Genomic DNA, 12,429 nt, shown 5'->3' with positions numbered 1-12,429 from the left:
GGCCCACGGCGCAGGCGCGAGGAGAACACGCAGCGCGAGAACGCTGGAAGACCAGCGCGCCCGCGAGCCAATCAGCGCCGGCGTCGCACAAAGCTAGTCCCGCCTTCGGGACCCCGCCGCCAGGCCCCGCCCCTTCCCCGCCGGCCCGGCCCGCCCCGCCCAGGCTCGGGTTCCAGGCCTGTGATTGGGTCAAGGAACAGACGCGAGCTCTGATTGGCTGAGACGGAGTCACGAGGGCGCCGTCGTCGCCTTTCCAGAGGCGATTACTGGGCAGGCTCAGTCTTTCGCCTCAGACGCGAGCGGTAGCTGGCAGTCACTCGCTCGCTCTCCGGCATCTCCATTATCCGTGGCGGCCATCAACGTCTCTCAGATCCTACTTGTCTCTTCTGCACCTCTCATACCCGCGCCGCCTCCGCGGTCGTAAACCGCCATCATGGTGAAGCTTGCAAAGGTAAGAAGTCTTGAGCGCGAGCCCGAACGTCGCGGCCTACTCTCTAAAGAAGGCGCGCGCGCGGGGCCGCGGGGAGGAGGGCCTGCGCGCAGTCCCGGGCGCGTTCCGAGGGCGCCATGCTGCAGGAAGTCTCGCGCGACTAGCGGGAGGTCTCGCGGCGTTTGGTTTAGTTGAAGGCGAGGTGAAGGCCCCGGGCGTGTGTGTGGCGGGGGGAGCGGTGGGCTGCGGCAGCTTGTCGGCGGAGGCCCGCGGGGACGGTTTCCGACCCGAGCGTGTGGGGAGGGGGCGCCGGGCCTCGGGGCCGCCGTGATGAGGCCGAAATCCTGCGACCGGCGCGAGCCGGGCGCCGCCTCCCGGCGCACGTGGTCGTGCGCGCGGTCAGCCACGTGGGCCGCGCCGCGCGGGTCGCGAGTCTCGGAGGGCCGGTTGTGTAGGAAGGCGAAGACGGAGGCTGCCCCGGGGGAGGCTGCGCGGCCTCGGCGACGGCTCCAGCCCGGCGGGAAGGCCCGGCACGTGGTGGGCCTCCGGCTCTGCTGAGCTGCGACCGCATGGTGGCTTACCTGGTAACTCCACGTGACCCCTTCTCCGTTAGAGGGAGGCGGGGTGGCTCACCTGCCCGAGACGACTGAGACGATCCTAGTCTTAATCGAAGGGCAATTTATTTACTTTTAAGTTGCCATTAAGGTAGTCCGGGCAAGAGTACAGAACAGACTGAAAGACCATAACTCGTTCATCTTGAAAACCAACGTTCTTAACGAAAGTAAAGAGGAGAGATGATTTCAAGGTACCATTAAAGCAAACCTTCAAGTGGGTTTGTTGTGGAAACCTACAGAAATGATGTATTGCAAAGTCTACAGGAGTTGTATTTTGTGTTATTTAACGGTGGGAAGTGAAGTTTGGCTTTTTTTTTTTTTTTTTTGCTAGTCCTAGGTTTGAGGTCAAGGCATTGTCTTTGGGCTTTCTCAAGATCTACCCCTTGAGCCACAGCAACAGTTCTGTATTTTTATACAGGTTTTGTTGTATGCTGTGCAAGCACTTCTGCCAATAGGCCAAACCTCCAGCCCCAGGAAAGTGGATTTTAAGACGTGATTTGCATTTAAATATGGGGAATGATGATAACCCAAAAAGGGTGGCCCAAAGTGTGAGTGGAGATTTAATGTTCTAAATGTCCATTTCTAGGCTGGTAAAAATCAAGGTGACCCCAAGAAAATGGCTCCTCCCCCAAAGGAGGTAGAAGAAGATAGTGAAGATGAAGAAATGTCAGATGATGAAGAAGAGGAAAGCAGTGGAGAAGAGGTAAATTTATCCCACTTCAGAATTGGGGTTTAAATAGGGGTTTTATCTGAAAACAGTTGTCAATATTTTTTGTTCTGGTATTAAACCTGTTGAAATAGTTTAATGACGGTGTATTGATACTATTTGGGTAAGTGAAGACAAGATTTGGGAGCATTCTTCCTAATCATGTGTTAGTGTGATACTTGTGATACTTTCTAGTGACTTGACTACACCATGTTAGTTTGTGTTTATTTAGTCCTACACTCTTAAAAATGGAGATCTGTTTTGAGATGTGGAAATAAGCTTGCTGATTTCTATTTTCCAGTCAGGAGTAACCTTGTAAGCTTTCAGGTGGTCCTGGGGATTAACCCGGAGCTGTGTACTTATAATAAGGCAAGGACTCTACTAGGGAGCTACATTACCACCCCACCCCCTTTTATATATAACTTTAGTAAGTGATTAGTAGTTAACAGTATTTCATATGGGTTGACATAGGAGCTTGATCTGGTTTTGTTTTTGAGACATCATCTTACTGTAGCTCAGACTGATCTAGAAGTTCTCCAGCTTCACTTTTCTGAAGGTTAGAACTTCAGGAGTGTGCCATCATGAGAATGGCCAAAATTAGCATTGACCGGGTCTCAAGGCACAGGTAAGTTTATTAGGCTAATAATTACGCAAAGGAATGTTCAGCAGTGTGGTATTCCTTTTGGAGTACTTGGTTTTGAAGTCCGCCTCCAGCTTGCAAAGAGGACACAGTAGGCTAAAATCAGCCCAGTCATGCATTTCTAACTCTACTCTTGAGAATCTGCTCTTGAAGCCAGTGCTAAGGTTTGAGCCCAGTGTTTATACTTCTAGGAAATTACTATACTACCTGAGCCACATCTCCAGACGTTGTGAAAAATCTGTTACTTGAGCAACTGTTCTATATTTGGGATTTTGCTGGCAATTGTAGATAACCCTTATGGAGTTCCCCCCAGATGGGCTTAGAACCACAATCCCTAGATCTCAGCCTCCTGAGTAGCTAGCATTGCAGGTATGAGCTAACAATGCCCTATTTTCTCGAGTTACTTTTAGGTATATATCCAGCATAACTGGTTCTCCATTATGAATCTCTCATACCAGGCCCCAGGAGTGTGGTCTGGTGATAAGAGTATTTGCCTACTGTGCACAAAACCTTGGGCTTTACTTCTTGGTTCCACATAAGAGCATTCTGATTGTCAGGTACTGAATAATTCCGATGGATTTGTAATTCTTAAACATGCAAACTTGACATTTTCATATATATCAAGTTGAGGTGAAGTATGAGTGGAGGTCCAGGAGTTTGGCCTAGTGGTAGAGTGCTTGCCTAGCATGCACAAAGACCTGGGTTCAATTCCTTGATACCATAATATATACAGAAAAGAAACCCAGAAGTGGTGCTGTGCCTCAAGTGGTAGTCCGCTACCCTTGAGAAAGCCCAAGGACAGTGCTCAGGCCCTGAGCCCAGGTCCAGGACTGGCAAAAAAAAAAAACCCTCAAAGAACAAAAATATGAGTGGGAGAATTCATAGGAACAGTTCAGAAGGGTTTTTGTTTCAAGGGTTTTATACTTACTACTTTATATATCTTCAAGGTTGTCATCCCACAAAAGAAAGGCAAGAAGGCTACAACTCCAGCAAAGAAAGTTGCTACCCAAACAAAGAAGGTTGCAGTTGCCACACCAGCCAAGAAAGTGGCTGTTACTCCAGGCAAAAAGGCAGCTGCTACACCAGCCAAGAAGACGGCTACACCAGCGAAAGCAGTTGTGGTGTCTGGCAAGAAGGGAGCCACGCAAGGGAAAGCAGTGGTAGCAACTCCTGGTAAAAAGGGTGCTGTCACTCCTGCCAAGGGAGCAAAGAATGGAAAAAATGCCAAAAAGGAGGAAAGTGAAGAGGAGGAGGAGGAGGATGACGAAGAGGAGGAGGAGGAAGATGATGAGGAAGACAGTGATGAGGAAGAGGACGAGGAAGAGGAAGATGATGAAGTTGAGCCAGTAGTGGTGAAAGCAGCAGCCGCTGCCTCAGAGGATGAGGAGGATGAAGAGGAGGAGGAGGAGGAGGATGAAGAGGAGGAGGATGGTGAGTTTCACTCAGTTGTCATTCTGCCACAAGCACACCTCCACTTCTGTGTAGGACAGTAACTCCCACTCCCAATCCTGGGACTTGAACTGAACTCAGGACTGTTGCAGAGCATTTTTTGGAGGGGGTCAGAGGTGCTGAAATGTAGCACATAAGCCACAGCTCTGGATTTCTGGATATTAAGTGGTTAGAGATGAGTCTTAGGCGTAACTGAGTAGCTAGGGTTATAGGCCTGAGCCACCTGCACCCAGCTCATCATGCAGGATAGTAATGGAGATTTGGTGGCAACAGTTGAATGAGATTACACAGTCCTTTATATTTTCTTAGCTTATGTATATATAGAAGGAAGCAACCTGCTTGACAAAAGTGGGATTTTAATAGTCATATGCTGGTCCTTTTATGACCTTTATTTTTGGTGAAGGTCATTGGGCTTGAATTGGCCTGGGCACTGTCCCTGAGTTCTTCAGTTCAAAGCTACCACCCTACCCCTGAGCCACGGCACCACTTCCAGTTTTCTGGTGGTTAATTGGGGATAAGAGACTTCCTTGCCTCACTGGCTTTGAGCCACGATCCTCAGATCTCAGCCTCCTGAATAGGATTACAGGCTTGAGCTACTGTGTCTGGCTTAATCTGATAGGGTTTTGTTTTGGGCCTAGGCACATTCTATGGCTGTTTTAAAGCTGGGTTGACAGGTGTGCCAAGTATATCCAACTTATATTGAAATAGAAACTTGGCTCTTAATAAATGGCAAGGAACACACCACTGTCTAGCAGGGCTTGAAAAGGACTAAATATTTTAAAGTTATTATGAAGGTGTTGTGCAAGGGGCCGGGATTTGGCCCAGTGGTAGAGTGCCTGCCTACCATGCACGAAGACCTGGATTCGATTCCTCGGGACTACAGACTTCTGAGTAGTACGTTACCGTGTCATTTCCATCTGTGATAACATGGTAATGGCCATGTCACCTTTCTTCAGGTTTGTCTATAGAGCTTTCACTTGGTGCCTTTTCAGATTCTGAAGAAGAGGCTATGGATACCACACCAGCAAAAGGAAAGAAAGCACCTGCAAAAGCTGCTCCTGTGAAAGCCAAGAGTGTGGCTAAGGAAGAAGATGAAGAGGATGAAGATGATGATGACGACGACGATGACGATGAAGAGGAGGAGGAGGAGGAAGAGGAGGAGGAAGAAGAGGAGGAGGAAGGTAGCATAACTTCTGTACTTTGACAGGAATAATTTTTTTTTTTTTTTGCCAGTCCTGGGCTTGAGCTCAGGGCCTGAGCCCTGTCCTTGGACTTTCTCAAGGCTAGAGCTCTACCACTTGAGCCTCAGCACCATTTCTGGATTTTTCCTATGTATGTGGTACCGAGGAATCGCCCGGGTCTTTGTGCATGCTAAGCAAGCACTCTACCACTAGGCCAAACTCCCGGCCTGACAGGAATAATTTTTGATGGTGCTGAGTTTAAACTCATTTTATAGTTGTATGTTACGCCACTTGAATGAATGCAGTGCCTCTAGCCCTCTTGGCTTTTATTTTTTGGATTAAGGTCTTACTTTTGCCCCAGGCCAATCTTCAGTGTGGTGGTCCTCCTATTTCTGGGATCACTGCTCCACAATTTCCAATTTATTAATATCCTCGGCTTGAACTCAGGTCTGGATATGGTCCTTGGACATTTTTTGCTCAAGGCTAGCGTACACTTGAGCTACAGAGATATTTCCGGATTTTTCTGTGTATGTGAAACTGAGAAATTAAACCCAGGGCTTTATGTATGGTAGGCAAGTGCTCTGTGAGTAGGTTACACTCCTGCATCAGAATCTTTTATTTTTTTGTACCCTGCCTAGCCAAGCACTAATTCTCTTCTGTGTCCCACAGTAGCCAAGGCTACAGATGTCAGTCGTCTTCCCCAGTTCTTGAGTTTAAGGGGCAGGTATATGTGTCTGGCTAGTCCCGATTGACAATTGTTTTTAATTTTGCACAGAACCTGTGAAAGAAGCACCTGGTAAACGAAAGAAGGAAATGAGCAAGCAGAAGGAAGTTCCTGAGGCCAAGAAACAGAAAGTAGAAGGTAACCAGCACAGTTTGGGATTACAGTGAGTTTTAGAGCACAAATGATGAATGACAAAGGGACTTAATACTGAATCCTGATGTTATCTTAAATGATGCTGATGTGCTGTCAGTGGGAATTTTGAGTTTTATTGTCTTATAAATACACTAACAGCAGTTCATTTTTAAATACAGGCTCAGAACCAACAACACCCTTTAATCTTTTTATTGGAAACCTGAATCCAAACAAATCTGTCCAAGACTTAAAAACTGCCATCAGTGAACTTTTTGCTAAAAATGATCTTACTGTTGTGGATGTCAGAACTGGTACAAACAGGTCAGTTACACAAGTCTCATGCTTTTTCCTATTCATCTGATTTATTTTTTTTTGCCAGTCCTGGGGCTTAGCCACAGCTCCACTTCTAGCTTTTTCTGTGTATGCAGTACTTGGGAATCAAATCCAGAACTTTGTATGCTCGTCAATCACTGCTGCCACTAGGCCATATACCTTGCATCATCTGATAATGTTAAATGTGAATATGCAAATACTGTCAGCCATGATCAAAAATGAAATTATAGGTTTGAAATTTCTATCGTAAACCAAGGCTATTACAGTACAAAATACCAGTTTTGAGAATTTGGTGTGTTCATACTTTTAGAAATAACAGTAACTATTAGTAGTTTATTTCTTGGGTTCCCTCATCAGCTATAGGTGTTTTCTATTGTTACACATTTATGTTTATCATGAATTTTGTCTTATTCAGTAGCTGATAATTGCAGAGCTCAAACTCTTAGTTTGTTGGTGCTGTGGGCTTGTCACCTAATCCTTTTTTTGCCTCTATTATATTAGTGTTAGTGGATGTCTTTCATTTTTTTCCTATCTATAATTTTTGCTGTTTTCACCTTGAAGGAAATTTGGTTATGTGGATTTTGAATCTGCTGAAGACCTAGAAAAAGCCTTGGAACTCACTGGTTTAAAAGTCTTTGGCAATGAAATCAAACTAGAGAAACCCAAAGGAAGAGACAGTAAGAAAGGTAAGTCTTCAGTAATGCATCTGTGAAGCTATTTAATTAAGCTTTCTGGGGCATTACTTTTTACCATTCTCCCTGGATTTTCTCCTAATGTGAATAAAATTCCCGAGTTAGGCAAGCAAGTCCAATCTTGCCAGTCCTGGAGCCTGAATGGCCTAGGCACCGTCTATCCTTTGACACTAAGCAAGGCTAGAGCTCTGCTGCTTGAGCCATAGTGTCCACTCCTGGCTTTTTTGAGTGTGTGTGTGTGTGTGTGTGTGATACCAAGGAATCAAAACCCAGGGCTGTGCATGTTAGAGGAGCATGGTGCCATTAGGCATAATTAACTTTTAGCGCGTTCTGTAGGGTTAATTAATTCATAGTAATGTTTCAAATTTTAGACTGGATTATTTTCATGTATGATATGGGATGGATGCGATCAGGTACTTGTTCATTATCAGTCATGGGGCCTGAACTCTGGGTCTGAGCTCTTCAGCTCAAGGCTGCAGCCCTACCCCATGAGGCACAGTGCACTTCTGATTTCTGGTGGGTGTTTGGAGATAAGAACCTCACAGACTTTAGTGCCCCAGCCTGGCTTTGAACGCATCCTCAGATCTCAGCCTCCTGAATAGCTAGGATTACAAGTGTGCGCCACCGGCCCAGCAGGGATCAGTTTTGAGGATTTCATATATACCATACACAGAGCCTGAAGGCAGTTGTATATGATACCTTAGTAAGGTAACACATAATCATAGCATGCCATGAGGCAGGTATGATATTCTTCAGTTGGAATCATCGCAGTGCTCAGTTTTGATTTTGTGCTGAGATTTTTCATTAAGGGTAGTCAAGTCTGTATTTTACATAATACTAGAACACAAAGGCTTTTCTTCACTACTAGACATCCCTGCAGTAGGTCATAGTACAGCGTGGGGTAATTGCTTGTATTTTTTTCATTAATAAACTGAACTCTGTCATAGGGTCTCAGTTCAGCAGGACTATGTTTTTAGTGTGGTTTTTTCTTCTGTAGTTCGTGCAGCAAGAACACTTTTGGCCAAAAATCTCTCCTTCAACGTTACTCAGGATGATTTGAAAGAAGTATTTGAAAATGCAATGGAAATCAGAGTAGTCAGCCATGATGGGAAAAGTAAAGGGTATGTGTTGAAATTTTTATCACTAGAACATTTAACTTGTCCAGAGTGGCTTTAATTCTTCCTGCCTCAGCCTTCTGAGTGCTGGAATTGCTAAGTTATGCCACTGTTCCTGTTCCTTTTACAAAATTACTCTAAGCTTGACACTCTTGTATACAAGTAGAGTGCTTTTATAAGATTAGCTCAGAAAACAAGAAAGACAAAAGGAACCTTGTTTATGCATGCCCTGAACATTTTAAGATTTACTATCACTGTTGCCTAACAGGGCTTTCCTAGAATCTGATTTTAAAAAGCATGAATATGCTCAGATGAAAGAAAGGTCTATGGTTCCAGTTTTGAGAGTGCTTAATGTGTCATTCTTGATGCAGGATTGCCTATATTGAATTTAAGACAGAAGCTGATGCAGAGAAAGCTTTTGAAGAAAAGCAAGGGGCAGAAGTTGATGGGCGAAACATTGCCCTGCATTACACTGGAGAGAAGGGACAGAGGCAAGAATTCAAAGGTAAACAGCAGTTAAACACAATTTGTAGGTTTGTTATAGGATTCTGTAGTTGAGAATGAGAGCCATTTGCATCCTCTGCACCTCATAAGTACTTAGCTGAAGCTGAGCATCCAGTGACTTCCACCTATTAAATTGTAGCTACTAGAAATTGCAGGGTCTAGGCAGAAAGACATACTCTCAAGGTAGCCAGAAAAACTAGCAGATTGGGGAGTAATTGGAGCACTTGCCGTTTGAAACTAAGTCAATGAAAGATTGAGTTCAAACCCTGATACAACACAAAGGAAATTACAAGTACCTTATAATTAGAAATCATTAAACTTAGAAAACATTAGACCAGGCGTGGTGCCTCACGCCTGTAACTCTAGCACCTTGGAGGCTGAGATCTGAGGATCATGGTTCAAAGCCAGCCGGAGCACTAACAAGTGTGGACACTAAAAAAGTCTGTGACACTAGACGTGGCCCTGTGGTTCAAGGGGTAGGACGGTAGTCTTAAGTTGAAGAGCTCAGGGACAATGCCCAGGCCCAGAGTTCAGGTCCCACAACCTACCAGAAATCATTAGATGTTATAATGTAATTAGCTGGGTGCCAGTCTCTCAGGAGGCTGAGATGTGAAGATTACAGTTCAAAGCCAGCGGAGGCAAGCAAGGTCTATGAGACTCCTCTCCATTTAACCACTGCACAAAGAGGAAGTGGAGCTATGGCTCAAAGTGGTAGAGCACTATCCTTGTGAAAAGATCTCAGCAGAGTGACCACTAGTGACGAAAAAAGCATTTTATACATCTGGGGTATCTTGTGATTTTTTTTTTTACATTTATTTATTTATCTATTTATTTTTGCCAGTCCTGGGCATGAGCTCAGGGCCTGAGCACTGTCCCTGGAGTTTCTCAAGGATAGGGCTCTACCACTTGAGCCACAACACCACTTCTGGCTTTTTGCTATATATGTGGTACTGAGGAATCAACCAGGGTCTTTGTGCATGCTAGGCAAGCACTCTACCACTAGGCCAAACTCCCGGCCTGCTGTGATTATTTTTTTTACCCTTCCTGGGATTTGAACTCAGGATCTAGGCACTGTCCTTGGGTTTTCTCAAGGCCAGGGCTCTTATCACTTCAGTCACAATACCACGTCTGCCTTTTTTCTGTGTATGTGGTACCATGGGCTTTGTGGGTGGTGGGTGGGCACTCTGCCATTAGGCCATACTCCTGACCTGTGCTGAATTTGTAGTGAGTGATAAAGCAATGTATGAGCGAGATTTCTAAGGTAGTTTTTCAATTTTCAGGTGAATCAAAAACTCTGGTTTTAAGCAACCTCTCCTACAGTGCAACAGAAGAAACTCTTCAAGAAGTGTTTGAGAAGGCAACTTTCATCAAAGTGCCTCAGAACCCAAATGGCAAACCTAAAGGGTAATGTTACTTCTTAAAAAAATTTAACCTACTGTGAGCTATAAAAAAGTGCACTAATCCTTAAAGTATACTATTCTTATCAGTGAAGGTTCTAGTTGCCTAAATGAGGGTAAACAAGATCCTGTTAGAAATCTGTTTGCATGGAGTTCCTACTGGCATTGAAGTGCCCTAAGAGTTGACTGTTTATCTATAGGTATGCATTCATAGAATTTGCTTCGTTTGAAGATGCTAAAGAAGCTTTAAACTCCTGTAATAAAAGGGAAATTGAAGGCAGAGCTATCAGGCTGGAGTTGCAAGGACCCAGGGGATCACCTAATGCCAGAGGCCGTAAGTCCATTGGGGGAGATGGTGGCTCTGGGAAGCTTTCTTGAGGTCGAGCTATTCATGCCTCAATTACTTTTCCTGTAAATCTGAAAATGCCCCTTTTTATTTCCTGTTGAATAAAGGACAACTGGATATGATGACTGATTTCTCTGAGGAATATTGATGAAATATCTACAAAATTTCCTCTAGATAGTCAAGTTCTGATCCAGCCTTGTCAACTGAATGTCTCAGAGTTGTACTTTGGTTCCTAGTCTGTTGATGTAGTTGCGAGACTGCGAGTATATGGGTTATATGCATATATATAACTGCTGGGCTCCTTGGGCTGCTTCAGTTCAGCTGATAGATGTGCAGCTGCCTTTTTGATCAAAAAATACTAGACATTGTGCAAAACTTCTCATGAATTTTTACTTCAAATGCAAATTTTCCTTTCACTCACAGATGCATCCAAAACACTGTTTGTCAAAGGTCTGTCTGAGGAAACCACTGAAGAGACCTTGAAGGAGTCATTTGAGGGCTCTGTTCGTGCAAGAATAGTAACTGACCGGGAAACAGGGTCTTCCAAAGGGTAAGAATGGGGAGTGTGCTCATGGGAAGAAGTGTGCATATGGGGCCGGCTTGGCTCTGGAGTATCTTCTCATTGAGCTCCTTTCTGTCAGTTGGTGGCAGTTTACGGATTCGCACGAGAAGAAGAGAACATTTCACAGAACTGGCATTCTGTTACCTTCTACGTGAGGGTTTATTGGGCCGTTTTGTGAGACATTTCAGAATGAAAATCTTGCATCTTACATACTCCATAGAAAGCTGTTTTCTCAGCTGAACAGTGTTTTTGTGATTTGGGGATTCTGTGCAGGGTCTGTGTTCAGCATGTGCATGTTTCACACTGGGCCATTCCCTTTGTTGTTGTAGGTTTGGTTTTATAGACTTCTACAGTGAAGAGGCAGCCAAGGAGGTCATGGATGCCATGGAAGATTGTGAAATTGATGGAAACAAAGTTATTTTGGACTGGGCCAAGCCTAAGGGTGAAAGTGGCTTCGGGGGTCGAGGTGGAGGCAGAGGAGGCTTTGGAGGTCGTGGCAGAGGAGGCCGAGGTGGATTTGGCAGAGGTGGCCGGGGAGGCTTTGGAGGTAAGGCAGGCAGATTTTGGAACCCACAGAGCACATGGGCTCTGCTGAGACACACCAGTGGGGAGGGGGAAGCAAGGCAGATAACTTGACTGAGCCCGCCGTGTTCTGTTCTGCCTCTGCAGGCCGAGGAGGCTTCCGGGGAGGCCGAGGAGGAGGAGGAGGTGGAGACTTCAAGCCACAAGGAAAGAAGACGAAGTTTGAGTAGTTCTTTCTGTTCCTGTCTTTCCCTCTTCCATTTGAAAGGACTGGACTCTGAGGTTTTTACTCTGTGACCTGTCTAATGACAGAGCCTTCTGAGGACATTCCAAGACAGTGCAGCCTGTGGTCTACTTGGAATCCATAGAGATTACATTTCAAGAGAGATACCCTGTTGGTTTTGACTGGATATTCATATAAACTTTTTAAAGAAATGAGTGATAGAGCTAACCCTTATCTGTAAGTTTTGAATTTATATTGTCTCATGCCATGTACAAAACCATTTTTTTCCTACAAATAGTTTTTTTTTTGTGTTGGGGTTGTAAAAGAAAGAATGTTTTATCATGATTTTTTGCTTCAGTGACTTTAGGACAAATTAAAAAGTCCTAAACTCTGGTGCCAGACGTACACTTCTTGAGGAATGTGGCAAAGCCAGATATGCTGCTTTGACCACCCCCTGCACAGGTGTGTTTGTGTGAGAGCAATGGAGTGTGGTGTGCTTGCTCACATGGAAGGTTTGTAGAAGATGGCTATGGAGAGTGTTCCGGACTAGCAAGTAGAATTCATGATAGACTAATGGTTGGAACTGTTTCGCATGGTGAGGGACATATTGCTCACAACCCCCCCCCCCCCCCGTGGTGCACATGGAATAGTCCTGTTTGAGTAGTGTCATGTGCTGTACCTGTCATTTTAGTTACTTGGATCAAGGTTCCAAGCCAGCCCAGACAAGAGGTATGCAAGGCTACAGTCCATTGAAGCTGGGCACAGCATGGCAGTATGCATCTGTCAGCTCCAGCGAAGAATTGAGATCATGGCCTAGAGATTGCACTTAAGAAAAAGATTCAAACCAGTGCAGAAAGTA

At 45.0% G+C, this 12,429-nt stretch overlaps 1 protein-coding gene and 3 non-coding genes across 6 annotated transcripts; all 4 read left to right on the top strand.

Moving 5' to 3' along the window:
* Nucleotides 1-277: 277 nt before the first annotated feature.
* Nucleotides 278-11,963, top strand: Nucleolin (nucleolin multifunctional protein). 3 transcript variants are annotated; one of them, XM_090355032.1, is made up of 14 exons: nucleotides 278-451; nucleotides 1,631-1,747; nucleotides 3,338-3,821; nucleotides 4,832-5,020; nucleotides 5,796-5,882; nucleotides 6,056-6,197; nucleotides 6,771-6,895; nucleotides 7,899-8,022; nucleotides 8,388-8,521; nucleotides 9,801-9,924; nucleotides 10,118-10,251; nucleotides 10,687-10,813; nucleotides 11,155-11,372; nucleotides 11,495-11,963. In XM_090355032.1, the coding sequence occupies exons 1-14, from the start codon at nucleotides 434-436 to the stop codon at nucleotides 11,575-11,577; spliced, it is 2,106 nt and encodes a 701-aa protein (XP_090211158.1). In that variant the 5' UTR covers nucleotides 278-433; the 3' UTR covers nucleotides 11,578-11,963. The 3 variants fall into 3 exon arrangements, with proteins under 3 accessions (XP_090211158.1, XP_090211160.1, XP_090211159.1); XM_090355033.1 differs by lacking the exon at nucleotides 278-451 and adding an exon at nucleotides 918-1,014; XM_090355034.1 differs by lacking the exons at nucleotides 7,899-8,022; nucleotides 8,388-8,521.
* Nucleotides 5,919-5,988, top strand: LOC150048907 (small nucleolar RNA SNORD82). The gene has a single exon (XR_016539183.1). It is a non-coding gene; the product is annotated as a small nucleolar RNA SNORD82 (small nucleolar RNA).
* On the top strand, nucleotides 10,377-10,457 carry LOC150048906 (small nucleolar RNA SNORD20). The gene has a single exon (XR_016539186.1). It is a non-coding gene; the product is annotated as a small nucleolar RNA SNORD20 (small nucleolar RNA).
* LOC150048905 (small nucleolar RNA SNORA75) lies at nucleotides 10,877-11,010 on the top strand. Its single transcript, XR_016539182.1, has one exon. It is a non-coding gene; the product is annotated as a small nucleolar RNA SNORA75 (small nucleolar RNA).
* Nucleotides 11,964-12,429: the final 466 nt, after the last annotated feature.

Source organism: Megascapheus bottae, chromosome 21 (genome assembly GCF_031878675.1).
Source record: "Megascapheus bottae isolate mThoBot1 chromosome 21, mThoBot2.hap1, whole genome shotgun sequence".
Taxonomy (NCBI): Eukaryota; Metazoa; Chordata; class Mammalia; order Rodentia; family Geomyidae; genus Megascapheus; species Megascapheus bottae.
This window is presented reverse-complemented; position numbering and strand designations above follow the sequence as displayed.